The sequence below is a fragment of the Aythya marila genome (assembly GCF_965140915.1).
Source record: "Aythya marila genome assembly, chromosome: 13".
In the NCBI taxonomy this organism is placed as follows: Eukaryota; Metazoa; Chordata; class Aves; order Anseriformes; family Anatidae; genus Aythya; species Aythya marila.
In genome coordinates, this window is record NC_139054.1 from 2,662,490 (window position 1) to 2,690,151 (window position 27,662).

General features: G+C 39.0%; 2 protein-coding genes across 10 annotated transcripts in view; both read left to right on the plus strand.

Moving 5' to 3' along the window:
* The first annotated feature begins 114 nt into the window (after nt 1-114).
* LOC309882970 (uncharacterized protein) lies at nt 115-15,122 on the plus strand. The gene is made up of 7 exons (XM_082770539.1): nt 115-3,506; nt 5,345-5,450; nt 6,615-6,788; nt 7,515-7,608; nt 10,243-10,331; nt 11,398-11,518; nt 13,898-15,122. The coding sequence occupies exons 1-7, from the start codon at nt 3,395-3,397 to the stop codon at nt 13,904-13,906; spliced, it is 705 nt and encodes a 234-aa protein (XP_082626665.1). The 5' UTR covers nt 115-3,394; the 3' UTR covers nt 13,907-15,122.
* Nucleotides 15,123-17,757: 2,635 nt separating this feature from the next.
* ZNF711 (zinc finger protein 711) overlaps nt 17,758-27,662 on the plus strand; it is a 35,228-nt gene continuing 25,323 nt past the window's right edge. For 8 of the 9 annotated variants that reach the window (XM_082770520.1, XM_082770519.1, XM_082770521.1 and 5 more), the window contains exons 1-4: nt 17,758-18,106; nt 21,100-21,220; nt 22,159-22,263; nt 23,761-24,291. In XM_082770520.1, coding sequence (XP_082626646.1) covers nt 22,185-22,263; nt 23,761-24,291 — 610 coding nt within the window. In that variant the 5' untranslated portion in view covers nt 17,758-18,106; nt 21,100-21,220; nt 22,159-22,184. The remainder of the gene's footprint in view (nt 18,107-21,099; nt 21,221-22,158; nt 22,264-23,760; nt 24,292-27,662) is intronic. The other variant, XM_082770518.1, reaches the window with a different exon arrangement.

The window sequence follows — 27,662 nt, forward strand, 5'->3', positions numbered from 1 at the left end:
TTCCTCAATTGTAGAGCAAATATTCTGTTCCTTTTCTTTAAAGTACATAGCAAATGTTAATCGGTAAACATGACAAAGTCACACCCATGTCACCAATGCTCGGAAGAAAATAACTTCATCTGAGAAGTGCTGAAACGTGCATTCCTGGGACAAATCATCAAAGCAACATGCAGGACATATTAATACACACCATTCAGTTGTTTGTGCTTGTGTGTTAAATTTTGAGAAGTGCTTCCATCATCTTTTCTTGATAATTTCTTTTCAAGAATGCTGAAGCTCAGAACTGACAAAAAATGGCTTTTATCCATATTGGAGGAGTGGCACATATTGTTTAAGGAATGAGCCAGATAGCAAAAGTATTTACCTCCGTATGGCTCCATGATAATATTCCAGGTAAAGTAATTTGCCAATCCAGGGGTTATGAATAATGTTATACATGGTGTAAACAAGAATGTAACTACCTAGACAAATGAAAAACATGTAAATCAGTAATGTACCTATTTTAAATGGCAGATTGTCATTATGATTCTTGAATAACTTAGTAGATGTTTTACAGATTAATTAATCAGTGCACCTATCTTGTAGTGACGGAGTATTTCTGAATAACATTAAAATATATAAATGTATATTCTAAATCTAAAAAGAAAGTCCAGTACTAAAAAGTCTGTGCTTTTAAAGAGGAGCATTACTGTGCACTAGATTGCATGTAGCTTTTATTTTAAATTGCAGGGATTCTAGGAATAAAAGCTCAGATAGGTGCTGATAGGAAGCTACAGTCAAGCAGATAGAATATAACCAAAACCATTTGAGAAGTTACCATAATATTTATATTGCCACGGTACTGATGAGCTCTTCCTGTAGACCAGAAGAAACGTACAAACCAAACAGAAATGCTAAGGAGAAGGAAATCTCAAAGGTGGAAAATCCTGTTGGTGTACTCATTTTTTTACTTGAAGAAACTTCTTTATGTTTTCAAGTCTAATAGCTACATCTACTTCATCCTACAAGAAAGAGTGTCTCAGTACATACTAACAACTTGTAGAAGGAAAAAAGAAAGAGGAATAAAAGTTGTAGCACTGACTTGAAAAGGGTGAAAGGGATGTTCATTTGGGCGTTTGGAGTTTGAGGGGCAGAGTCAGAATACCGCTATTCCAGATGCAATTCACTCTTTGACTTTTCAGTTATGGGTTGTAAGAAATTGTTTTTACTGCTTAGAACAACTCACCTGTGTAAAAATCACAAATCAAAAAATTCCTTTATCTTCTGCTTTAATCAAATTTGAAAGCCCTGGTGGAGGTGGAGGTGTTTCTTTATCCCACAACATGAAGGACCTGTGTTTAGTGTTTAGCACTCAGAAGTTGTGAACTGGAGCCAGAGGGAAAATTTTGTGTCAGCTGGAAGAGCAAAGTATGTGAACTAACAGGTACTTACGCTTTTGTGTTATGTCGAAGGAAAGATGACACATTTTTTCTTACTGAGGTACATGTTAATTTCTCTTTTCTTGTTTCAGAAAACAGTATGATTCTGGTATCTGTTGTGAAACAGTCTTCTGGCAGGGTTGAGAATCGGTCTTATCCCCTGCTATAAAACTGTTGGCATTACAGTCAAAGCAGTATTGTTCTAAGAATTTACAATATGACAGGCATTGATTTTTACAGATAATTATTTATCCTTTGAAAAATAAAGGTTAAAGTGTACCTTTCTGTTACGTAACTGCATTTGGCATGTGTTCATAAGCAACTATTTCCTGTTAAACAAAGAAATCTGTGTTGGGATCTTGAGTTAGAGAGCAATGTCAAGAGCATCATCATAAAAACTGTAATTTGTACTAACAAATTTCTAAACAGCTTGTATTTTACAAACTTTGGGTGTTTCTCCATTTATTCGTGTGTGTTCACACAGAAGCCTTTACAAATTGAGGATATTATTGTGCAGTGAATTTTTTTTCAGGGAACATTTGATGTGAAGGTAGACCAAAATTGTCCTTTTGTGTGTCTGTTTCAGCCTACTGTGGAAACTGCAAGAGTAATACTGCATAAACTGAGTATAATGTGACCAAAGTAATCTTTTTCATGAACGTAGCACTTTTTCAGAAGTAAAGGTACTAAACAGACGGTGTGATTTTGAAATTGAACTACTTCAAAAATATTTTCTTGTGTAGTTTGGGGGAGAAATGCCCTTCTAAATCATCCTTAGTTAATTTTAGTCTCAGAAGAATGGATAAACACTTTCCCATTCTCTCCTTTGTAACTTCGTTTGTAACCTGACTCAGGCTGTAGCTCAGGGCCCATAAAGTGACTGAGGTTATTTCCTCACCCAGGAAGTAATAATTGGAGTTTCTGTTCCTCCAGTGGCCGTTAACCACATTTTTCCAGGGTTTAAAGCTTCCTGCTCATACCAGTTTCTTGAAGACTGCTAAAGCACTTGAAAAACAAAGCATTCATTGTGCAAAGTGCATCTTATCAAACCATAGCATCATAGAAATCACATAGAAAATAAATAATATAAACTGTTGCAATAATGAAAGAGATTAAATACTAGAGATTTGTTGTTTAGCGCTTTTTTCAGATCTTAATTTCTCCCTCCTCTCTTCTCCTGTAGTTTTCCAGTTTCTGGAGATGTTGGCATTGGTAGTACTTCAAAGGAGTCAACTTCGATTAAGTAAGGCACTCAGTGGGCTGTTGAAATCCACTGACACCAGTGCAAAATCTTTGTAGCGCACTACAAATCTTTGTAGCGCACTAAGATTTCTAGCATGAGCTAGTGAGTTGGGTGTCACTACTGTGTATTGTAATTGGGACTCTTGCTAAGATTAGTTTCAGTAAAGCAGATTTTAAGTCAGTTACTCTTATTCAGTTATTATTTTCAAGACTAAAATAATAGAATGTGCATGTAAGCATCATGTATAAATCGTTTTTGGCAGCTAGAAAAAAAAAAAAACAAAACACAAGACAGCCTAAAAGAGTGCTTAACTAATTTTAGGTAACAGTTACATGCAATGTGTTTCTAATGCTGGGATTGCTCAAATGCAGCCCCCCAAAACTGAAAAAAGCTGCCTGAAAAATGCTAAACATTATACTATATAGAGTGGCTGCCTGTAAAGGTGCATGCTTGTGCTCTCTGTCCCAGGAGAGCAGTCCTCACAGCTCTGTCTTGTCACGGGGACCTACCTGTCTTCTACGATTTCTTTTGGTAGCACTCAAATTCTTTAGATGTAACTACCCAGTTTCTGTCAAAGAAAATAGACTGCAGAGATTACCAGGAAGTTGTATCTGGCATAAGTTAATTAGTAATTTTTATAGAGAAGGATGCTGTAAAACAAGCTCAAAATCCGTGATCCTTGACTTGCGACAGTCAATAACAGTAGCAGAAAGTGCATTCTGCTGTTAGCAAAATGTGGAAGAAACCATCTGTTACCACGCTCGGCTTCAGGATGTCCGTTCCTAACGTGTTGCTTTTCATTCTGTTGCTGGCCGGTGTTTCGCTGAGTCAACAAGCCTCAGAACGTAAGAAATGGTCGCATTTTTGCTCTATAGCTTGTTAGAAGAGTGATGCTTTTATCAAATAGCTGGCCAAACTTTGGCAGTGCTTCTATGGTATTGTGATTCCAATGCTATTGTTTCCGAGTAAATTCTCCTTACTGGTTAGGTAGAGATAATTTTTATTTATGGGAAAACAATGAAAATGTTAAAACCTTTGTGTGATAGCTGCTTAACCATGTTTGCTGAAGTTTTTCATAGTTTTGGGGTTCTATACTGCTAAGAGTGTAGTGATACTTTATAGAGACATAGAAGACAAAAATGCTTTCACTTACACCTGTTATCGTGTATTCTATACATTATGAAGATCATAACCATATGAAATGCAACAGATATATTATGTTGTCTGGTAGTTTTGAACCATTTTAAGTTACCCTGTCAAATGGGAAGTATGTTAAACAAATAAGGCAATTGGGTTCTTTTTCAGTAGGAAGTAGTATTCACTACGTGGATTTTAAAAATTTGTACATTAATTTTATAGAAAGTATTTTTCAAAATTTTTTGAGATGAAAAGAGAGAAAATGATCATTAACTAAGCATGATAGCCAGAATGCATTGAAAAAAAGGTTATTTTAAATAAGTTTTATGGAAGTATCTCTGATTCTGTTGATGTATGTAGGATTGGTCAGGATTTTTTTAATTGGAGGATTTTCTATATTTTTTTTTTTTTTTTTTTTACATTTTTAAAGTTAGTATTATGAGGGGCTCAGTGGTGTATTCCTTAATGAAATAGAATATTACGGCCTTAATGTCAAAGGGCACACTCTAAAAGCACATCTTTTCATTGTGAAAAGCTATGCAAAATAATACTCAGCCATATTGTTGGTTGTTTGTTTTTTTTTAAGAGTATCATAGTGGTGCTTGGCCTTGCAATGTACAGCCTACCAGTTGTCATTCTCTCCCTCAGCCTCTCCAGTGGTGTCTATCAGTTGATCACTCGGTTGTACTTTACAGGTTAAAGTTTTCAGATACATCTCCCTAAATCCTAGACTTCACTGGCTTTTCACCAGAACCTCTGAGGCATCTTGTACCTTCCTGGTATGAGTGATGAGTACAGCATTTAGTCTGAATCATAGGGAAGAAACAGGTAGCAAAGACTGCAGGGTGTGAGTTCCAAATGCGGTAACTTCTGGTGTCTGATTAAGGTTTGCTAATGAGGAAATTATTTTTAGACAGCCATATGTTTCTGTAGTATTGTAAGCAGTCAACTTCTGGAACATAATTTACAGCCCACAATGTTACACAGAAGAAGAGTTGGAGGAGAACCCATATTCATGCAAAACAAATCCTTTTGTGTAGGAAAATAAGGAATAATCATAATGCAAAACACACAAAAAGGTTTCGCTTGGTATTATAATTAGAGGGTTTGAGTCTCAAATGGGTTTCATTATTTCTAGTCTTTGCCAACAATTCAGAGATGATGCATAGTGCAATTTACATATAGCCACACATAAATGATGCCATAGAAATTATAGTAATGTCAGCCATACATTTCCTGGCTAATTGGAAGGTTGAGTACAAATTCAAAGTAACTTGAGCAGGTAAGCCTTCATTTCTCAAATCATTTCAAAAGTTTAAAGGGGCAAGTCACTGGAAAGTAAGATTTAGTACTCTGTGAAAAAACAAACAACCAACAATATGGCTGAGTATTATTTTGCATAGCTTTTCACAATGAAAAGATGTGCTTTTAGAGTGTGCCCTTTGACATATGAAGCTTATGTTTCTGATGTAATTAGAAATACAGCCCACTAACAGTATGTTACTGTATAAATGCATTAAAATATTTGTTTTCTTTTGACTTACAGCCAACTGCACTGCAGTTGAGGACTTTAAAGCCTGCCTGGGTGATACAAACGACTTCTGTCCTACGAATATCTCTTGTCAATGTAAAAATGAAAAACCTTTTTGCAGGTAGGGTGTGGTTTTCTCTTACATGTTTTTTATTTTTTTAATTATATGCCATGTAAATGCAGCTTGTCAAATGCATTGTTAATGAAGAGCTAAATTTAGACCCTGCAGTGGTGATCCACAACAGTAGATGTAGTTCTTGGTTCACAGTCTGAATAAGATTATAAATCTGCTACAAAGCGTCACATCTGGGATATAAGTGTAACATTTTCTTGTTTAGTTTTTTTTTTTAGAACTATTTCATAGTTTAGATAAGTGCTACAATCCTCGAATTTCACATGCTTGCTATTGTCTCAGATATTGTACTTTAGAACTGAAATAAGTCATGACAGTTTTTTCGAGGTAAATCAAAATTTCTTTAAAGTTTAAAAAAAAATCAGATATATAAGCATCCTACTCTCCTTTCTGTGTTTGCTTTTTTCCTTTAAAAAAATCATCATATGAACAGAAGATCTTGTTCACATATTTGGCATAATTTTTTTTATACATACAGTTTGACCCTTACACTTGTTGCAGGAAATCAACAAGAAAATAACAGGGCCGAATTGTGAAGCTCATCTGATTACCTGGTTGAGTCAAAGAAATATATTCATCATACTTGGTTGTTTATTTGTATGCAGCTGACCTCCAGTTTTAGCCAACATATACCAGATCAGATAACTGAGTATTCTGTCTAAATGTTAGTGCAACCCCAACAAGTACAATGCTACGTTCTTGAAACTATAAATATGTATTTTAAATCATATCCAGGTCAATATATGCATCGCATATTAATTATGGTAAAATATCTGTGTATCTGTTCAGGAGATACTGAAGGTTTTACTTGCTTACTGTTGGCAAAGAGATCTTTGACCGGAATCATGCTGTGACTGGAGAAATACACCCAGTTCTGAGCAAAGCTTATCATCTTGGTTTTACTGCAATGCTAGCCTGGATTTGCAGTTATTGGTTGACCCAGAGACTGGCAGAGTGCATTTACATCAGATCTAGAATACGAAGGGTAGACGTTTTCTCAGATAAGAAACATCTGTAGATGAACAGAGAAAAATACTGAATCCTTTGACCCATGCTGTATTCAATAATTAATAATTAAATAGTAATATATTTCCATTTTTTATTACTTATTTTTAAACTAAAATGATGTTTCTAAAATGTTTTTGTTTACAGATGTGATTACTACAAAGAGGGCTGGAAGGATTATTGGTACATGGGCCCTAAATGCAACCAGCTTTGGAGCACAGTGGATTTAATTTTAGTAGCCATTCTTCCTGCAGTAGCACTGGTTTTCCTAGTTATTGTAATATTCCAGTGTGTGCACTACTGTACAAGCAAAACAGAAGGGTAAGTTACTCTGTATGCAGTGAAAAGGGCTTTTATAATCAAAATGGAAGTACAGCAAAAGAAGTCTGGCATTCTAGTTAATTTTTAACCTCTTGATATTTAAATCAAACTTGCCATCTATCATCCTCTACCAAAGTATTCTTATTCTTTGTGCAGTCTAAACCTAAATCAAAGCACCTTAACAGTTATTCAACTCTTTACCACTGTGTGCACAAACTCACTCAAAGTCATTGTTTCTCTTGTTTAAGACTAAACAGGCAAGCTTTAAAGATTACTATGTCCATTTACTACTTTAACTCAAGACTGGCGAATCTTTCTTGTTGATTTATTTGCTAGTAAGGCTTGACTTTCTTTCCACAAATTTTAAAATGAAAAGGATATAAGACCATTAAATATTGGCAAGAGCCTTGCAGATTAAACGCTATTCCACTCATTCTTTGGTCCTAAGTATTGGCAATTTGACCTGCTCTTTGCTTTCAACACTTCTGTGCTTTTTTTCTTTGGAATCTGACCCAAGTACATATTGAAAATATATATTTTTTTTTTCCCCTCCTTTCCTTCTTTCTGTCATTGAAGAATGCAATAATACATAGCTCTCACATAGTCATTCCACAGTAAATCTAAACTTATGATAGGGTTTTTGAACAAATCTGCAGCACAAAAAGATTCAGTGTGACCTGCAAAACTTGCTAATGTTCTAAATGCACGTTCCCCCCCCACCGCCAGGAAACAGACAAATTCTCCATACCGTGAAGCACAGCATAACCCTGCATTTACTCATGAGCTGTCTGGTAACCTGGGACATCAGCAGCCACCAAGGGTAAGAGATGTTGTGTGGTGTGTATCACCTGTTCCTCATTCTAGTGGAAGTTGGAGATGATTTTGTGGTTCAGCAGAGTGGTATATTAATAGCATAAAATTGTCATCTGGGCAAACTAAAAATTAATCTGAGTTCAACATCTTCATTTTATTTGCCCAGTACTTGATTTCCAGGATGTGTGGAATAAATCTAGTTTGCATAAGAGAAAGCAAAGAACTAGGGATTATTTTAAAACCATACCAAATAAATGTTTCCTAGGCTAGTTAGAATACCTGCATAATAAAGAGAGAGAATTTGAATATAAGCTCAAGCTACATGCTCTAGCCTCTTCCCTTGTGTCATCACTGTGCTCTACCAGCTGCCTAGCAAGCTAGCTTCAGCCTTACAAGCTCATGAACTCAGTCAGTGCATGTGGTTTACTGGTGCTGGTGCCAGTGCAATGAAAGGGCCAGGAATGCATTGTCAGAGAGAGAGAATTTGGTACTCTCTAGACTTGAACCGGTTTAAACTGCTTGAAGAGCCACACCTGCAGTTTTATTTGACTGTTTATTCATTGTACTTCACCGGAGGAAAGATCTATTCAGTTTCAAATTCTTTTGCTTGAATGAGAGTCATCAGTAATGTCCCACAGCTATTTGTGACTTAAAACTTTGAGAATTAGATATATTTCTTTCAAATACATTTCATTCCACTTCCAGTAGATTAAGAATTCACAGACTGGATTAACTGCAATAATGTGACCCTTCTTTTCTTTTCAGGTTGTGAGCAATGCTTCTCAATGACATTTTTGAAGGCTGGGGGGGGTCGGTTTAGATGATCAGAAAGATGTGGCTGTAACAAATATGTTGTTGATCTTTATCCTTTCTCAGCTGCATAATCTATGAATACATAGTATTCAGTAAACAGTATGTAACTACCTAATTTATAAGCCCCGCTGGCGCAGATCTCACTGCATCTATTTAAAATTCACTGCCTACAGCTGTGTTAGGTTTGGGGCTAGAATATTTAACCATTTCCTGGTGTCTGTATTAGAAAGGAAAAACTCCCTTAAACAAATCTGAGATTAAATTACCTGCACCACCTTTGTAACAAAGTATTTCACTGGGACCTTTGCAACATTCCTAGATAGAGCAGACAGTCATTTACAAGATTACCACTATTATCTGTGACTGAGCTGGGATTTGGCCTTTGGTCCATGAAGGGATGGATGCTGACTCAGGACTAGGCTAACACTGGCATGCAAGGTTTTTCCATTAGGCAAGGTGATCATCATTTGAACTAGTGGTTAGCGCAAAGAAAAGGCGGATAAATACTTTCCAAGATCAGAACAGGAAATGTGAAATAAAAAGAAAGATGAAAGGGAGTATGTTTTTGTGTGTCTATTTGCTTCCTCATTCTGTACTTCAAGTGATTATACATAAGAGTGTATACTCGCTGAGAATAAGACCTTATAGGCTGTATGAGAAAAGATAATCTTGTATGATAGATTATTTTCTGTGAAATGTAATTGTGAAGTATCGATATCTTGGAAATGTTCTGGGGAAAAACTAAGACATGAGCCTACCTTCACCAGCAGATGGTGCTGTTTATTTTTTAAATAATTCTGGATTTCATGTAACTAATGGTGTCACTTTCAAAGTGTAAATCAGATGAAATCCTGCACATTTTGTTCAGGGAAGAAGTACTACTGTAAAACAACTGTGTTGAGTAAGGCTGCAGTACTTCCTACTTCCTCATGCTCCGGACAGCAAGCTGTAGCCCAGAGGCACATGGTGTGTTTCTGCCTGCCTCATCTCCTTGCTAGATGTGGTGGTCAGGAAAAAGTGAGCTGCTGACAAGGCAGGCAAGTGCACGTATTGTTATGTAGTCTGAGGAGCCTTTGCCAAAGCTGCCTGAGGGAGGCCCGAGAATAAGCTGAAATCTGTATCTGACAGCTTCAGCTCTTGCAGATGAAGTACCCTGAATGTTGCTCCCTCTCCTGAGGGTATCATGTTTTGAAAATTACCTCAGGTCATTGTATTTCTAAACAAAGATACCTTTAGCAAATTAATATATTTTACTAGTTTTATGAACAGTATAGAATAGATATTTTGTTTCTTCATGTTTTCCTTCTTCCTCTAGCAATATGTCTTCGAAGACAGAAGCCAGTTTAAATTAAACAGCAATATTGAATTGATTTTAATTATCAGTCATTGTATTCAGTTTAATTTTGGACTCTGTGTTGCATAAATATGAAGTAAATCCACTGCTATTTTTGGAATGGTGTTTTTTTTTTAATATCTTTAATCATAAGAGACTCAACAAAAATTGCAGGCCTCAATCAGACCCTTAATACCTAGTTCACTTAACTTGCGCAGAGACTTACCTGGGTATCTCTCAGTTATGTCTCAGAGGTACGTTTTCCACATGACCAAAATATTTAAAGGTTTTTCTTCTACTGAGTCTTTTTAGATAAATTGAATTTATACATATTAAAATGTGTCTATAACAAACAATGTATTTTGTAACTGATAAACAAATAGGTTTATACATTTTTTCCACCAAAAACAATTGCTAACATACTGTACCTGGTGAGCTATTTTTATTATTTATTGCCTTTTTTCAATTTGTAACCACCTAATCCCTTACAAACAGGACGCCTGGATTGGAAAAATGCCAAAAGCTGTACTGAGAAGACAAGATTTTGATGATTTCCCGACCTCAAGTCAACCAGATAATTATACGTATGCTATTATTTTTCCTTTTTGTTGTTGTTGTTCATTTTCCGTTATACTTTGGTTTGAAGACTGCGAATTACTTTGTAGTTTTGCCAGTAGCACACAACTGACAAAGATCCAGTAAAATGGCTAAGTGCTTGACTAGGTTACTCGTGTTATTTTGTAGCTAGAGTCTGCTACAGAAAGAAGTTATTTTTCCTGATTTTTTTTTCTTTATTCTCCTATACCTTGTATCATTCAAACAGCGTTGCTGCAAGATTTCTAGGACTGTTTCATATATCAATACTAAATGTGTACTGGCACACCTGAGTAAATTTATCAGCTTGGAGTGTAAGACTTCAACTTACCTTCGTTTTACGTAATGTTTTTAAAGTATGCTGCCTAAAGTCTGTTTTCCTAATGTAACACCAAAATGAAAAAGTCAGTGTGAATTTCTCTTCTTTCTGAAGCTAAATTCTAAAATACTGATTGATGCAAAGGCTTGTATGGTTTTCCTCTAACAATTACGAATGTATTCATTTTCGTTATTTTTTAGGAAGCAGTTTCCTTAGCTTTGCTTCTTTGCTTTATTCCCCCACAATAACACCAGTCAACAACCCACAACTTTTGCAGTGAACTTGTTTACCATGGAGCAGCTATATGAGAGCAGAACATTCTTCTCATAAGTAGCAGGGTCCTACTGTAGAAACAGACTGGAGCTTTCTGATATTTGGTCCATCAGGCCTATTTTTTTTTTAATTTATTTTTTAATATAAACATTGAAAATTTGGAAGGTCTACCTCTCACGATTAGCTGATTACATATTATGGCGCTGTTCAGTACAAGTGTTTTTTAAAAACAAAACAGAGAATATGTTGCATTGTTTAACTCACTTTTATCAGTGTTTGTGAGGTAAATGGTCTGAGGGTAAAAGGAACTTAAAAGACAGAACAATTAGATTGTTGTGATTGCCTTGGTATGTCATGCATATAGTTACTAGGCAGTATTATTTTTATTTTCATATTACACAAATACTTTATCTAATTGCCCTTATCATTACACCTGTTTTACAACCTCTTTTTCTTTTGCGTAGTCGTGTGTATCCTCAGCCATCAAGGACACCAGAGTATGTGTCCAACCAGCGACCTCAACAATATGACAGATTTGCCTATCCAGACAACAGTACGCATTATGCAGACGTGAGACAGTATCAGGTACGTACAGAAAGTATACTTACATGTCATATAATCTTCTGTGTTGGTACTGAGAACAAATCCTCATAACTAAAATTGTTAGTGTTTGTGTCACCAAGTAAAGATGTGAGCTAATAAAAGTCCTAAAAATGCCTTTCTCTATACGGGTATTTTCCTCTGGGATACATGTCTGCTAATTCCATTCTAGACTGGCTAAATTTTACAATAGAATAGCACAGTTTTGTTAGAAGGCATCTTCAAAGATCACTGAATCCAACTGCCTGACCGCTTCAGGGCTACCCAAAAGGTAGAACCCATTACTGAGGGCATTACCCACATGCCTCTCAGACACTGCCTGGCACAGGGCATCAGCCAGCTCTCTGGGAAGCCTCTGCCAGTGTCTGACCACCCTCATGGTGAAGAAATTTTTCTTAATGTCCAGTCTTGAACCTCCTTCGGTGCAGCTTTGTGCTGTTACCTTGTCCTCTCTCATCAGATATCAAAGAGTTGATAATTTTCTGAGTCATTTACATCTAGGTGTTACTACTCATATATAGAGGTTTTTCGCCAAACTGAGAGATGGTTTCCCAAGACAGCCCCTAGAGAATAGAGAGTAGTCAAGATATCCCTGCAGCTCTGACAAAGGAACTATTGGAATTCTGTGTTATAACTCACTGTACAGTAAAGGAAATGTAAATGTCTGACATGAAAAATAAGTGCCTAAAAGCTGTGTGCCCATTTTACCGATCCTGTTCCTTTTTCATGCCAGCATGTCTTGTGATTTCATGGAAATACTGTGAAAGAGCAAGCTGTTCGTTTCCAGGTGTGCTGAAAACTTCTGTAATGGTAATATAGGCGTTAACTGTCTTGTAACAACTGTGTTGTTACTGATAGTGTAAACATTTTAAAATTTAAAAGTTTTCCTGAACTCTGTACTGAATAAAGTTGTAACTAAATTTCCACTGATGTGTGAAAGATACAAGCAAGTAATTCTATTAGTACTTTTCTCTTACAAAGCACCTTTCCTTTGTAACTTCAAAGTTCCTGATCCCATCCTCCCACCACCAGTAAATAATTCAAACTTACTGAAGCTTCATGAAAAGTTGCTATTATATGTTTCATGTAAAAGCGGTACGATGTACAGAGAAATGGAGTTCTTTATTCTGGAACTTATGAACTCATTTATATAAGTAAGTGTTCTACTGGGCTTTTTTCCCTAAAAATTGAATGATTGGTAGACAGATTCATTTATTGTAAGTCATTTCCATGCCAAAAAAAATCCACCTTATCAAAATTGCTAAAAGCATTAGTCAGCCACCGACCTCTTTCTGGCATGGATCTTGATAAAATTTGTTTGTCATTAGAATTGATTTACGTAAATAAATCTTTGAGGTTATTTCTGTACAGGAGGTGTACATATAATTGAACTAAGTTATCAATAAAAAAATAGGTAGTTTTCTTCCAAAAGGAGTTTAAAAAAGACAGTTGGTAAAAGAAAAGCTTCTCATAAAAAGAAAAATGTAAACATTTTATAAAAAGAAAACTCAGTTCTGAAAGGCATCTGTTACAACAGCAGAAGAGGGCCTTTAGAGTCAGTGGAAAATGAATTAAAAGGAGATGTCATGTCCTTTACTATCCTTAATTAAGGTGAGAATATTACCTGTGTATCTTATTGTACATGTAAATCAGTAGCCAGTCGTGCATTATATCAGAGTCTGTAACCTTGTTTACCCCTCTTGGAATACCCATCTGTGATGTACCTTTTTTTTCTCCTGTGAAAGTCATGTAATATCTACATAATTTTTCTACCCAAAAAGTTATTTTTGTAAGTGTTCCAAGAAGTGTGTGTGTGTACGTGTATTTTAGAGTTCTGTATTCCTCATAGTTTGCAGTTAACTCAATGGAAAAATGAGAAAGGAAAGAAAATGCAGGACTTTCTTGTTAGAATAGTAGTATGAGGCTATGGATTATTTGCAATGGGTCAGTAGAGTGTCAGAAGAAATTAAAGTGGCCATGTCTGTCCACATTTTGTCTTCCACAATATTCCTGAGACTTCTTTGGCCCTCGTAAATGTTGAAGAAGCCTTCTTTAGTTTAAAAACAAAATCCAGCCACAACAGTAACAAAACGTGTTGCTGCTGCTTTTCTGCCTGCTGAAATGTTTTTAAATATTTCAAAAACCTCTTTCAGTTTGTGCACACAAAGTGTTTGTGTGCACAAATATATTGTTATTTGCATAAAAATAATCTTCCAAAGCTATTGGTAAATACACATTTGTGAAAACTGCGTATGTTCAGATACTAGTAAAAGGAATGTAGGTTGACTAGATACACTTTCTATTATGTTTGATATTAAAAATTTTGTATGTCATGCTAACAGTTGAATTTTAATCTCTTTCCAGAGATACTGATAGCAGTGCTCCCTACTTCTGAAGTGTCTCAGCGTGCTGTGTGATCAATGAATGGACAATCCAAATGCTGAGAGATCAGTAAGACTTTGTGTGCTCTGTTACACAGAGAAAGTAATAGCTGTTAGAAAGCACTAGAAGTTATTGTGAAAAAAAAGTATAGAAGACAATTACAAAACAAAACGTATTTCAGAAATTACCATCCCATTTGTTTGCTTTATATTTGATGACAGTTTAGCTTTTTGAATACCTGATTTTACAGTTTATACAGCTGTTTCTACATATTGCTTAAATTGTTGCACATCTGTCTGGACCCATGTTCTTATGTGATTAATTGTGTTCTGTGCCTAAATGACAAGAAGTACCAATCACCTTTCTTCAGAAGAAATTCACGGGAAAGAAGGAAGACTCAAAAATTCAATATGAGAAATGACAAATATGTATGCTAATCATCATTCTTCCTTTATTGCTTCCCAGGAGGGTTTAAATCTGTATCAAAAGGAAAGTGGGGGGAGCTGCATCTTTTTTTGACTTCTCAAGACAGTTTGTCAAAGACAGCTTCTACTGGGTACAGGTTTTGCTTCTTGGTGTATGTTTGGCTTATCCATTTATTTGTGATGTTTGCCCCCTTCTTGCATTATCTCTGCCCGTATGCTGGTGGACAGTGGTTTCTAGTCTAATGCTTTTACTAGGACCATGAATGTGTCTGACTAAAATTAGGAAGATTCTCCAGGGCACTGTAGCACATAGAGCCTGCTGTTCCCTGACAGGTATTTCTTTGTTTTTCCCCAGAGGAGCCAATATGTAAGGAATTTAAACAACTAATTACATACAAGTTTGAACTGTGTAGTAAAGTCTGTATTCTTGTGTACTCCAACAACCCAAGGAATTAGGTAGAAGGGAGGGCTCTGTTCTCAGACATAGCTACCAAGTCCCACTGACACGGCAGCATTGTGCAAGCACAACCAAGGCACTTTTCTTCCCAGTGTCTCAAGATGCATCAGATTGGCTAACTATTGACTGACGCAGCAAACTGAGCCTGTGAACCCATTCCGTTCTCCCTTGTTTCTTCGTAATTTTGTCTTCCTTAGTCCTCTTGTCGATCCAGACAGCTCAAATGTTTTGCCTTGAAAAATGCAGTTTGTCTTTGTAACTTGCTTTGTTAATAATGAAAATAAATGAAGCTATGGAAAATTGACTACCTTACCACTAACTAACAAATAAAAGATACAGAAGTCCTGGATATTTTTCCCATTTCCCAAAAAGTCTCAATCATATTATAATGAATGATTCTTTTCCATAATGTTAATTGATATGTGAAACTGCAAGACAAAAATAGAATCTTAAGGTGTTCAGGAACATGAAAATACTGGCATTTTGTATTTATAAATCAGAATTCCGTCTCTGCAAGCATTTTTGTGGCTTAACTGCATCCTGGCACTTTCCATGCTCTCCACAACTCTCAGCAATTGCCCAGACTGTATTGGCTTTTCTATGCAAGTATGCTCATGAAGTCTGAATAGGTTTCTGGCTTCTCTATCATTTTGCATTCTGTTAATTGCAAGAATTTAGTGAGTAGGTACAGCTTCCTACTGGGGGGAAAAAAAAAAAGAAAAAAAAAAAAAGGTGTCTGAAGCTGAAAGTTTAGCTTGGCTCTGTAAGTTAGCTGCCATCCTGGCTGGTATTCTTTAAATCTCCAGCCACAATTGCTTTTTCTTATTTTCTTTTTAAGTTTCTGTTTCTTCCCCAGTGCAACAGCTGTCTGAAGTGGGTAAGTTTCACCAATGTTACTTTTGCTACTGCAAGAAACTGGTAGGCATTTAAGTCTGGACCTAAAATGTATTGAGGGCAGATTTGCCAACTGTTAAATCCTCTAATGATAGGGTCATTTTTCATGGTGAGCTGAAAACACGCACCAAAATTCATTGAAAAGAAACCAGAGATTTTCTGAATGTGATCTGCTTGTAAGATCCTGTATTATGGTTGCAGGATATCAGGACAGGCACTTCTCCTGATATATTTAACCACTTGTGATCAGATCATCAACCTTAACATCAGGCAGTGGTATGTGAAAGAAAAGTGTGAAGCAACTGCTTGAAAGCCTCTGGTGTCACTAATAGTAACAATTATAATCTTAAGGAATACCTTTATGGTTATGTCATCTGTAAAGCATTATGCTTTGGATGTTTGTCTCTTATCTGGAGAGCAGAGAAGCTCTGCAAATCCTTAAAACCTTCATGTTTGAGCTGAAGGGCAAAGAGCAGTTCTGGTCTTCTGCTAGTTGGCATGGTTATGATGTGCTACTTCCCTGTCAGGTATAAATATTTTAAATTAATGTATAATGTGGTGTTTTGGCGTCTGCGCATTCTTTCTGATTCAGTGCAGTGACTTTTGTTATTTGGACACCTGCAGTCCTGGTATCTCGGGTTGGGTTGGGTTGGGTTTGGTGATGTTGGTTTTATTTTATTTCATTCTGGACTTCTGACCACTGCTTTGGATTGCTTTTCCTTGTAACTGCTACCTTGCTCTGCACATTCACATGTTGGGTCTGGTGTTGAGTGCAGTGTCACACTGTTGGCGGTGGCCTTGTTGTTGCTACTTTATGTTCATTTTACTTTTGAGATTTCCCTTGATATTATTCCAGAAGAGAAAATACAGCACAGATGGGATTTTGTTGAAGAAAGATAATTATCTCTCTTTTTCTGCTCTTCTGATTGAATCACCTTGTAAGATTCACTCAATTCCACAAGCATTCAGTCTTGCAAGTACCCATTCATTTTTCCCCTCATTCCTAATTGTGCTGATCAGTTTAAAATAATTTTCTCATCATAATGTCTACCTTTTGCTAGAGCATCTATAACATCTATAGCATCTATAACATCTACATATAATAATTCTTAATTATTGTATTTCTTTGGTGTGTGGAATGTTGTGGTCAGCAGCTTTATTCCATGACTCTGCTGCTTATGTCTTAAAAGAAAGAAAACGTGGGGGGGAGGAAGAGGGGTGTGTGAAACACAGCAAAAGTCTCTTTTTTGAATACTTGATTAAGAGACAAAGTATGAGGGTTGACCATGTACCTTGTAGATGTAGGTAACAACTACATCAATCATTTCATCAATGTAATTGTTAATAGAGAGCTGCAAATGGTAAATACTTAGGACCTGCACTTTGTTAGGGATCACTGTTACCTCCCTAGAACATTTTTTTTCCATCTTTGCTGGACCTACCACTTGTATTGAGTACTATGGGGTCGTGGTGGAGGTGATGATATTGACGCAGACACACCCGAAGCAATGAGAAAAGCTGCCTTCAGTGCCACACCTGTGCCAACAGTTCCTTTCAATATAATGCCAGCGTTTTCTTTTGTTACGCGTATTTTTGGTAGCAGTGGTACTGGCCTTTACTGCCTTAATGCTGTGCACGAATGAAGGCCCTGAGGGCTGCCTTGGGCTACCTCTGGTTGCTGGGGGTGAGGGCAGCGAGGCTGCAGCACTGCCAGGCTTTCCCTGTGCCCTTTTGGGTCTGTGCCCTCTGGGACAACCGGGAATAATAGGGGCAGGAGCACGGCTGGGCCTCCCTGAACACCCTTGGGTTGGGATTTTGGGAAGGCCTGGGCAGAAGACAGGACTTCCAAGCGGGCCCTGAGCCCTGGCCCTACCGGAGCACCCAGGGGGGAGCCCGGGGCGATGCCCCCCGGCACGGAGCCGTGTGTGTGTGGGGTGGGGGGCGGCCATTCCCCTGCCTCCCCCACCCCGCAGCAGGTGCCCGTGCGCCCCCCCCCCCCCCCCCCGGAGGCGCGGGGCCGGCTCGGGCCTCTCGGGCCGGCAGCGTGCGGGCCGCGGGGGGCCTCCGAGGGCCGCCCCGCGCCCCCCCCTCCCCGCCCCGCCCGCGGGGCCGTTGCCCCCCTCCCCGCTCCCCCCGCCGCGCACAGGCGCGCTCGGCGGCGCGGGCAGCGTGAGGGCAGCGGCCTCGGCGCGGCGGGTGCGCCTGCTCGGCGCGCGGGGCCCGCAGCGGCGCGCAGTGACGTGCGGCGGCCGCGGCGAGGCCGGCGGCGAGCGGGCGGGCGGGAGGGCGGGCGGCGGGGGGGGGGAGGGGAGCAGGCCGCGAGCGCTCGTGCCCCGCCGCCGCCCGGCCCGGCCCGGCTCGGCCCGGCTCGGAGGCCCCCAGCGGCGGTCCCGCGGCGAGGCGACGCCCGCACAGGTGAGCGAGGCCGGGGTGAGGGGGGGGGGGGTACGGAGAAGGGGAGGCCGCGCTCGGGGCCCGCCGCCGCCCCTCAGCTCGGCCTCAGCCGCTTGGGGCCGCAGCGGGAGGGGAGGGCGGCGGCGGCCGGGCCCCGCGGCTGAAGGGCCTCCGCGGGCGGCCAGAAAATGGCGGAAAACAAAATGTCGGCCGGGGAGGGAGGGAGGGAGGGAAGGAGGGAGGTGGGGAGGGCAGGAGGGCCGCGGATCGCCCGGGCCCGGCGGGACGGGGCCTGGCCCCCGCCTCTCGGAGCCGCCGGGTGAGGGAGGAGGAGCGGCGGGGCCCTGCGGCGGGCGGCCCCGCGGCCCCTTTGTCCCCGCGCCGCGCCCCACCCCGCGGCCGCCTCTCCCCGCCCTCCGCCGCGCACGGCCCCGGTTCGGCCCCGCGGGTGGGGCGCTCCCGGGCTTTGTCCCTCGGTGAGGCCCCGAGCCCCGGCCCCGCGTTCCTCAGCCTCGGCTTGTGGGAACCGGGGCCTCTCCGCGGTTGCTGCCCCGTGGCGTTCCCGTTGGGCGCCGGGCTAAAAAATTGGGGAAAACCGCAACCCCTGACGGAGATGTCTTCAAGGAGGACAGCTCGCTGCTGTTCCTATTGAACTGGAGTTGTAGGAGATAAAAATGCAGCTCTGAGTGTCTGCGCTACCAATTTGTTACATTGCAACCCTTCTGAGTGTGGTCCTTTCAATTTAATCAAAATGTCACATACAGCCTAAAAATACCTGCAGCTCTGGGCTAAGTATGGTGCTGTGGTCTATTGTACGTAAACAAGGCCTATGTATTGATTAGAAGAATTGCACCATTTCACATGAGTATCCAAGGGCTGACCACACAAATCTACTTCACAGGACAGCGTCGCACCTGAGCATTTGGGCAGTGGTTGTTTATTGGAACCATGGAGAGATTTCGTATTTGCATGACCCTCTGTTTGGGGCATATCAAGGCTTATTAAATACATACTTTGTACGTGGATTTATTAAGTTATAATTTTTTTTTTGTAGAAATGTCTTGCGCACTATAAAATTCCAAATTTATTTCAAACATGACAGCGATGCCTGGAAGCCACCATTGATGGGAGCATCATTGTGCCTCTGGGTACAGGGGAGCCACCCTTTTATCCCTGGGAAGTGTGGAATTGCTGAGGCCTTCCTTTTTTCCCCCTCCTTAAAACACTTCGCTGTCAATCTGGGGGTGCTTGCTGAAAGCTTTCTCGAAGAAAACTAAAATGTTAATGCATATTTTATGTTATGGGAAGAGTAAACTCGCAATAAATCAATGTATACGCACAGAGCAATGTTTCTAATGGCCTGGGCCTTTACCACTTTTTCAGTTGAGCGTTAGGAGTTGAAGTGTGGTCATCCCAAACTGCCAGGCATTATCTTTGATTTATAAAATGCTGTTTACATGGTGTTCCAGCCTCCAGACAGAGAGGTCGTATATTCTCTTTTTCATTGTACAATTTATTGCCTGGTCTCAACTGAGCCCAGTCTGAAGAAGAGCTTGGTACAAAGTACTGAAATATTTCTGCAGGTGGAAACCAACCTTCTCCCTAAGCTAGTTAGAAAGGGAACTCTAGCCTTCAAAAAAGCAAACCAACATCAAATCCATGCACATTTTAGCAATTTAGTCTCAGTTTAGGTTTCATTATTTTTTTTTATTTTGGAATCTGATGGTAATATACTCCTTTTTGTTGCAAGACAACATCCTATAATTAATGAAAACGTTAGCAAAATATTCTAATGTGAAATTATGTTATTGGCTAATGCTAATAAAGCATTTTCACAGCATTTTCTTTTAAATGCATAAATGAGAAGGGTCAATAGCAATAACTTGAGGTCTTAATAGTTTGATGGAAGAGGATTATGAGAGTGTACGGACTTGTGCCTTTCTGGCATATTTCTCAATGTCCCTTTTCAAAAGCTTTGTGTGGAACCCATCTGTAATTGTGTGGGTGTATAACAGTGTACTACAGAAGAAAGCACAGTTAATGGCTGCTACCTTTTTGTGCTGCTTAGAAGAATGAAATTTGCATGTATATGTAGTGTGCGAGATTAAATCATCTGCACTGCTGAACTTTACGAGGAAAAATAACCAATTGCAGCGGAATTGCAGGCCTTCTCCGTTGTTAATTGTTCCAGCATGAGCAACAAAGGGGTTGGTTTCCTGCTGTCATTGCATTCTTCTTAAGATCCCAAATTAGACACACACAAAAAAATCTGATATAATAGTTGATGCTATTTTGTCCTTTGCCTGCACTGAGGGTTTTTAAGAGTGCACTTAACAGTGGCTGGAGACCGCTTGCGTCAACCAGAGCACACCTTCAGCGGGCTTGTTGCTAGCACGTCATCATCCTTCTCTCCTGTTAGGGAAAATTGGAGACACTCACAGTACGTGCCCAAAAGGTGCCGTCTTTGGGAATTTCCATAGTCTTGTTAGTTACTGGGAAAATTGTCTTCTTGGCAATGGTTCCCTTTCCTAGCAGAAATTTTAATTTTAATTAAAACAGCAGTCTCACTTTGTACTGAATTTTCTACATAGCACAGTATGTAGTATGCTTATATTTGAGTATCTAATTTATAATCTGGAAATAAATAGTTTGTTAAAAAGGAAGAAAACCCTGGCGTATTCTTCCAGTAGTCTTGAGACTGATATAATTTAAGATCGTTTTCCATGGTAGTTTATGTTTAGAAAAGGATTATATAAGGCTGAAGGCTGCGACTGGAAATTGTAGAGCACTGCATTAGTTCTGAAATTGCTGCGCTGAATTAACCATTGGTTAGCCGGTGATTGAGCGTTGCGTTAAGGTTCCAAAGTTGCTTTGTTATTACAGTGGTGAACGAATTTTATCTTGAAACAAAAATTTTAAAACAATGTGAAATCTGAGTGACATTTACAGGGAGAAAGTGTTGCAAGGCTGATGGTGACAAGAGGCGATGCAAATTTTTTCTTTTGTATCCTCAGTTCAGTTGGAACATCCTTGGGGTGGAACGGTGACTTGTGCCTGAAACTGCCATCACTGCAGACTGCTTGCTGCTTCCTTCTCTTGAGGATTTCCAGTTCCTTCCTTGATAACAAAGATGCAGTAAGCATGGATTGTTTTCCACTCTTTTTTTTTTCCACCTTTTTTCTATCAAAAGCTTTAAAGGGTCAGTTTCCTATGAGAGGGGTGCTGCAGATAGCTGTGTAGGACCCGGTTTGTCCTGGCAGCAGAAGTGAGGTGGCACAGAAGGAACAGTGTTGGAAGATCAGATTTCTAGAATAACCTGACTGTTCTGAAATAAAATGTCAACCAGCATGGATCGTACGCCCCTAGCACTGGGGTGGTGCACGGAGGTGTCAGCACAGCCGTCTGTTAAGCGCTGCCGTTCTTCTGGAAGTTTCAGGCAGTGGGGACATTGAAATAAGTTGGTCTTACTAATGCTTAGCTGCTGCCTGCTGCAGTGGGTAACTGCGCTGTGCCTGCAAATCTGCGTGCCAATGCAATTTTCTGATAGGTCTTTTGGTCAGAAATTTTTAATGATACAGAGGGCTTCATACAGAGCTCCTGAAAATCACCTTCAGCGCTATTGTTCTCAGAAATCCAGAGCACTGTGCAGTTCTTCAGAACTTACCTACAATTAAACAGCAATGAAATTTACACATGGAAAATTTGTTTTGAAATGGATATTTTTTTTGATGGATACAAAGTTGTGAAACAATCTGAAACATTGCTACTCTGTATGCAGCTCTCTGCTTTCCTCAATGCAGTGTGCTCTACGCGTCTAGGATTGCCTGCCACAATAGATCATTAGGTGAAAGGGTATATGCAGGTTATATATGGAAATATTTGCAGGAGTTTAGGTCAAAAATTATAAAAGCATGAGAAGAAAGCAAAGTGGGCTGTATGAAGTACTGCATGCTTTTTTCTTGACCTTGTGGATAAATGTTTTTCTGTGGCTGTCAGTGTGACAAGTGAATCCAGCAAAGCTGGTCAACACAATAGTGCTGTGCTTAACACAAATTTGGATTTTGTTTTTGCAGGTATTTGTGAATGAATCTGGCTGAATATGGATCCAGGTGGTGGAAGTCTTGGGCTGCAAGCGCAAGAATCCAAAATGCCTCACACTATGATTATGCAGGACTTTGGTAAACATTTTATCTATTAAACATTATGTTTGTAAGCTATTTCAAGACATTAAGCTGACAAATAAAACTGGTATTTGCATGGCTTTTTGGAGAAATTTCAAATGATGATGTATATATATGTGATGTGTAATAAGGCTTTGTATACTTTGGTTGCTGATAGACTTTGGTTGCTGATCTTGAAATGGTCACCTATGCCAAAAAATTGAAGTAACTTCAAAAAAAAAAAAAAAAAGTCAGCACCTGTGTCCCAAAGCACTCAAGCTGAGACAGGAGATGTTATGGGGAGTTCAGTGGCTTTGTGGTGTGTGCGCCTCTGCTTGAGATAACACTGGTGGGCTGTTACATCCCCTGTGTACCAGTACAGGTATCAGGTATTTACGTCTGAGCTTTTGTGTGGTTGCCTTGATCACTGTCTCCAGTTTAGGAGATGTAATAATGTCTCTGTGTGGCAGCAGATAACTTAATACTTAGGAAACAATTTACAGATTTAACTAAATCTTCACGTTCTATGTGTACTTAGAAGTCTTCACTTAAGAACATCAGTCTGGGGGCTGTACTGTTGTAACAAAACCTATTTGGAAATTATTTTTTTTAATTAGCAGTTTCTTTTGATGACTATGATAAATAACCAGAATAATTTTGAAGGTTTAGAGAAAAGACAGCAAGAAGTCTCCACTCTCTTCCTTGTGGGTCTCATTTTCTTGCATTGTGGCAGGAGTAGACATTCTCAAACACTGAGCTTGTGTCTTTGCTCTGACGTGAATGTCTTTTAGAGTGTGCTGAAATAATTGTATTTGCTGTACCATGTTAAATAATTTTAATATTTTTTTCATTGCGACAAGAACCATGTTCTTGAATGTTTTATCCATTAAGATTAAATCTGCTGTTTCTGGTTGCATTGAAATAAATGACTCTGTGGTCCCTTTTTATGGATTGCAAGCAGGGCTGACCAGTCAAGTCTGTTAATGAAAAACTGGTTTCTGCTTCTAGCTATTCCTTGCAACGTGGCGCAGTGTTGCAAATTGTACTATAAATATGGCATACAACAGAATATTTTTATCAAGGCCCATCTAGTGTAAAGGATCGGAGTCCTTTTGTTGTAACAGCACTTAATGGATTGTTACCACACTTCGAGTAACAAGAAGTTTATCAGTGCTTAAATTGCTACCGTAATCAAATATTTTCTTACTGGAATTAAAAAAAAAAAAAAAAAAAAAAAAGAAGAAATTGCAAACTGATAACTGTTTTTAACATATGAGCATTGTACAACCTGAATTTGGCAAACTCTGCAAGATGTCTTAAAGAAGAGTCAGGTTTTATTTTTCTTAAAGAATACAGACTACTTTGAATAGTCTTTTTCTGGTGAAATGTCAAATGTGGATTGCTGACAAGCAGCAGCAGTTTTGCACATCTGTGTTTACCTTATCTGTACAATTATTCTATTCCTTAGATAAACTCTGCTAATGCAATAATCTTAACATTTCTATTGTTTTGTAGTGGCTGGAATGGCTGGCACTGCTCATATTGATGGAGACCATATTGTTGTGTCAGTCCCCGAAGCTGTGCTAGTGTCTGATGTTGTTACTGATGATGGAATAACCCTGGATCATGGCTTAGCAGCTGAAGTTGTCCAAGGACCTGACATCATCACTGAAACTGATGTTGTGACAGAAGGTGTAATTGTTCCCGACTCTGTTTTGGAAACCGATGTTGCTATCGAAGAAGCTTTAGATACCAGCGATCATGTTTTGACTTCTGATCTAATAACAGAAACTGTTAGAGTTCCTGATCAGGTGTTTGTGGCTGATCTTGTCACGGGTCCTGATGGACACTTGGAGCACGTGGTGCAAGACTCTGTGTCAGGAGCCAACTCACCTACGATGGTTTCAGAAGAAGTCCTTGTAACGAACTCAGATTCTGAGGCAGTCATTCAAGCAGCTGGTACTGTTCCTGGCTCCACGGTGACTATAAAAACGGAAGATGATGATGATGGCAAGAGCACATCTGAAGACTACTTAATGATATCTTGTAAGTTAAACAAAGGTAGATAATGAATAGGAGGTTATCTAAAGCAGAAGTGGTGTAGTGGGGAGAAATTACTGTAACTGGACTCTCGATCCACTCCGTGCTGGAACTCCCAAAACATATTTAATTTTGTAGTTAATTCTTGTCTAGATTTGGGTTTGTGTAATGAAAAATCCATTATCATTGATACAGCAAGAAAAATAATAACATTCATGCTGTTGAGTATGTATGCTTCTGCTTCCGAAACCAGATATTCCTGAAAATTAAGAAAAACAACGTTGCAAAGTTAAATATTCCATATACTTCCAGTATGCAACTTTTTTAAAATACAGAGTCATATTTACTATATTATGGAGGTTCACGTAAAAATAACATGTTGGGTTTCATTGGTAGAATACAGCAAAGGAAAAGGCCTTTTAAAGATACCAAAAATACTTTTTGTTAGCTGAATTGAAAATTATAGTAGCCATGTTATCTTATGTTACGCTGTTGTGGACTGAATTTGATGTTAGGGGGTTGTGTGCATTAACTGATCAGCTTTCCAAAAGTGCAAAGTGGCTGCCTGGTTCAGTTTCCACACAGCATTCAGACCCTGTACAAAGTTGGTGAGAAAGCCATATGGCCATACGCTATTTGTTGAGCAAGAACTACCAAAAGCATTAGCAAAATTATACCTTAGGTATATGAAGTTTCTTCAGGGGTTAAACTGTACTCTTAAGATAACAATTTTTATTGTTGTGCACACAAATTTGATGAAATGTTTCTTTTAAATTTTTGCCTTCTCTGAGTTAGCTATTGAAATGTGAGTAGGTCAAAACAGATTTTTAGTCAGAACCAATCTGTCTTAAAAAAAAAAAAAAAAAAAAAAGTGCCAAGTGTGTTGAAGTGTCAGTCTCTTCACAGTAAGCACCATTTATTAAAAATTTCAGGGTGTGACTGATCAGTGATTATAATGATTTCAGTATTTCATACATGAAATACAGCACTCTTCATAGCACTTCCACACAACATATTTTTAGTATTTATTTTTCATTCAGTACAGGGTGGACAGCAATGATTTTTTTAATCAGTCTGTCATTACAATATTGTCTTGTATCAGTCATGGAAGTTACAAAGTTCTTTGGAAAAAGAAGAAAAAAAATACAAACAAACTCAGTCTAAACCAAATTATACATACAACAGAAAAACCCCTGTGTGTTTGTAAATAAAGGAACGCCACTTTTACAGTCAGTTGTTTCATTGAAAACATTCCTCCTTTCTGACAGAGTACTTACGATGAGTTGTATTCTGTAACTGCGGTATTTCCAACTGCACCTTTGTAATTGTAAGTAAAGTCATCTTTGGAATTCCTTCTTAGATAGATGTGTGATTTGATGATAATGATCGCTGTGCTTAGACCAGAGCATCGTAACCTTCAGTAACCTGTGGGCTCAGCTGTGCCCCATCCATACCTAGTGTTGGCAGGTGTTCTCAAGCCTGGTGATGACTTTTGCAACATTTCAAAGCCAGTTTGAGACCCAGTGTTAAGCAAATCACATCTGCATGTACTTATAACCATGATATATGTTTGAGTAAACACAGTTGGAAGTTACACTATTGGTCTGGAATTCTGTTCTAAAGTAACCATTTTTAGGTATACATGAAGGCAGCCTTTTTTTTGAGGCTGTGTTGTGCTGTGTGGGCCAGCTTAACCCAACAAAGCATGTGGACTGAAAAATCTTAGTTTTCATGCACTCATAAGATGTGCCATAGGCTATGCGTAATCCTCTTTTTTAAATCTCTGGAATACACATCAAAAAGGTACTTGTAAAAAGCAAATTAATACAAAATAAGCACATACGGTATGGTCACGTACCCACCCATCTCCTACTGAGAAGTGAAAATTATAACTAGTGTATCCCATTTAGCCCGAGAGGGGTTAGCACGCTTGTAGCTTAAAGCATACCCTTTTTTGTTTTTCAGGTTTGCGATATTCAGACCCACAGGGGATTGCCAGCTCCCGATCCGTGTGTTGGCCCTGCATGCACTATGTTGGTGACCTCATACCCACCAAAGAACAACACTGGAGCTGGCCTTTAGGGGTAAGGTACTGTTCCGCCACCGCCGCCTTTGTAGTGTATGACAATACAGTGTTATGTAGTATGCTGAACATTTTAGTTTTAATACTCCTATATTGTAACCTATGGGATATAGAGTAAGTATATCAGACATCAGAAAGATAAGAAAAAATGTAAAACCATGGGACTTATCTTGCCCTCCTGTTAACCCTGTGGGCTCCTATGGTGGGTGTGATATCACCAGCATAGTGCATGCTGAGGCATCACATGAATTGGGAGCTGGCAATCCACGGTGAATCTGGACATCACACACCTGAAAACAGCTAAGGTAAGTTTAACATTAGAAGTGTGCTGAGTTTTCCTTTAAACCTTGGTACTCAGGAGGATTCAGCATATATTTATAAAGGTTCTCTGTTGTGTTTTTTCAGTTAATTTTAAATGACAAGATAATAATATATAGTGCTTCTGGTGGATGAGTCAGATGTGGAAGACACTTTCTTATTCTTCCCTTGACATAAAGTAAGCATTCCTGTTCCTGGGCAATATCACAGGGAAAAAGCATGAGATAACGTTGTTGAGTTAGCAGTGAGTAATTGAAATCATATTACTTAAACAGTAGGATGTTTTCATGATCTTTTCTTAAAAAAAAAAGTCCTCATATTTTGGAACTTTTCAAAGATTACATGTCCTGCTGTGTTGTTTTATTGCTTATCTAAATGTGTTTTAAAAAATAAATTGAAACCATCACATTTACTTTGTATAAGATGGCAATTTAAGCAGTAGCAGTTGCTGAGCCAATGGCTTTTGTTGCTGATATATTTCAAACAAACAGCAACATCTTACAGTAGGTGGTCTATATCAGTAACGTTTTCTCAGTCTACTTAATATTTTTCAAATTTTGTTATATTTCACTTTGGTTTCCTAAAAGAAGTGATTTCAGAGGCCCTTGATACACAGGCTTCCTGATCTGGTTCCACAACTTCATCTTGAATTGTAGAGACTGAAGATCTTTGAAAATACACATGCTGGTTGATGGTGTGGGAGTAACCACTAATTTTAAAAACACTGCTATGAGTCTGCAGTAGCTTTACTGGGTTTTTACTGTTTTGTTGCTTTGTTTTTAAAGGGCATTACAAATTTGAGGGCTTTACTTAAAATGGTAAAATACAGCATTTGAGCGTATATACTATATTCATGTAATTTACTTTAATTTTCTTGGCTGAAAATATTTATTTTTGTTTAAAAACTGAAAAATTCCTCTTTTTTTCTCTATGTAGTCGTTATTGAATTGGTATTGATGTCCTGGTAAGGCAGATA

Coding starts and splice junctions, on each gene's coding strand:
- LOC309882970 (XM_082770539.1), top strand. CDS start 3,395: ATGTGGAAGAAACCATCTGTTACCACGCTCGGCTTCAGGATGTCCGTT. Junction 6,789..7,514: donor TGTACAAGCAAAACAGAAGG/GTAAGTTACTCT, acceptor CCCCACCGCCAG/GAAACAGACAAATTCTCCAT. Junction 10,332..11,397: donor AGTCAACCAGATAATTATAC/GTATGCTATTAT, acceptor TCTTTTGCGTAG/TCGTGTGTATCCTCAGCCAT.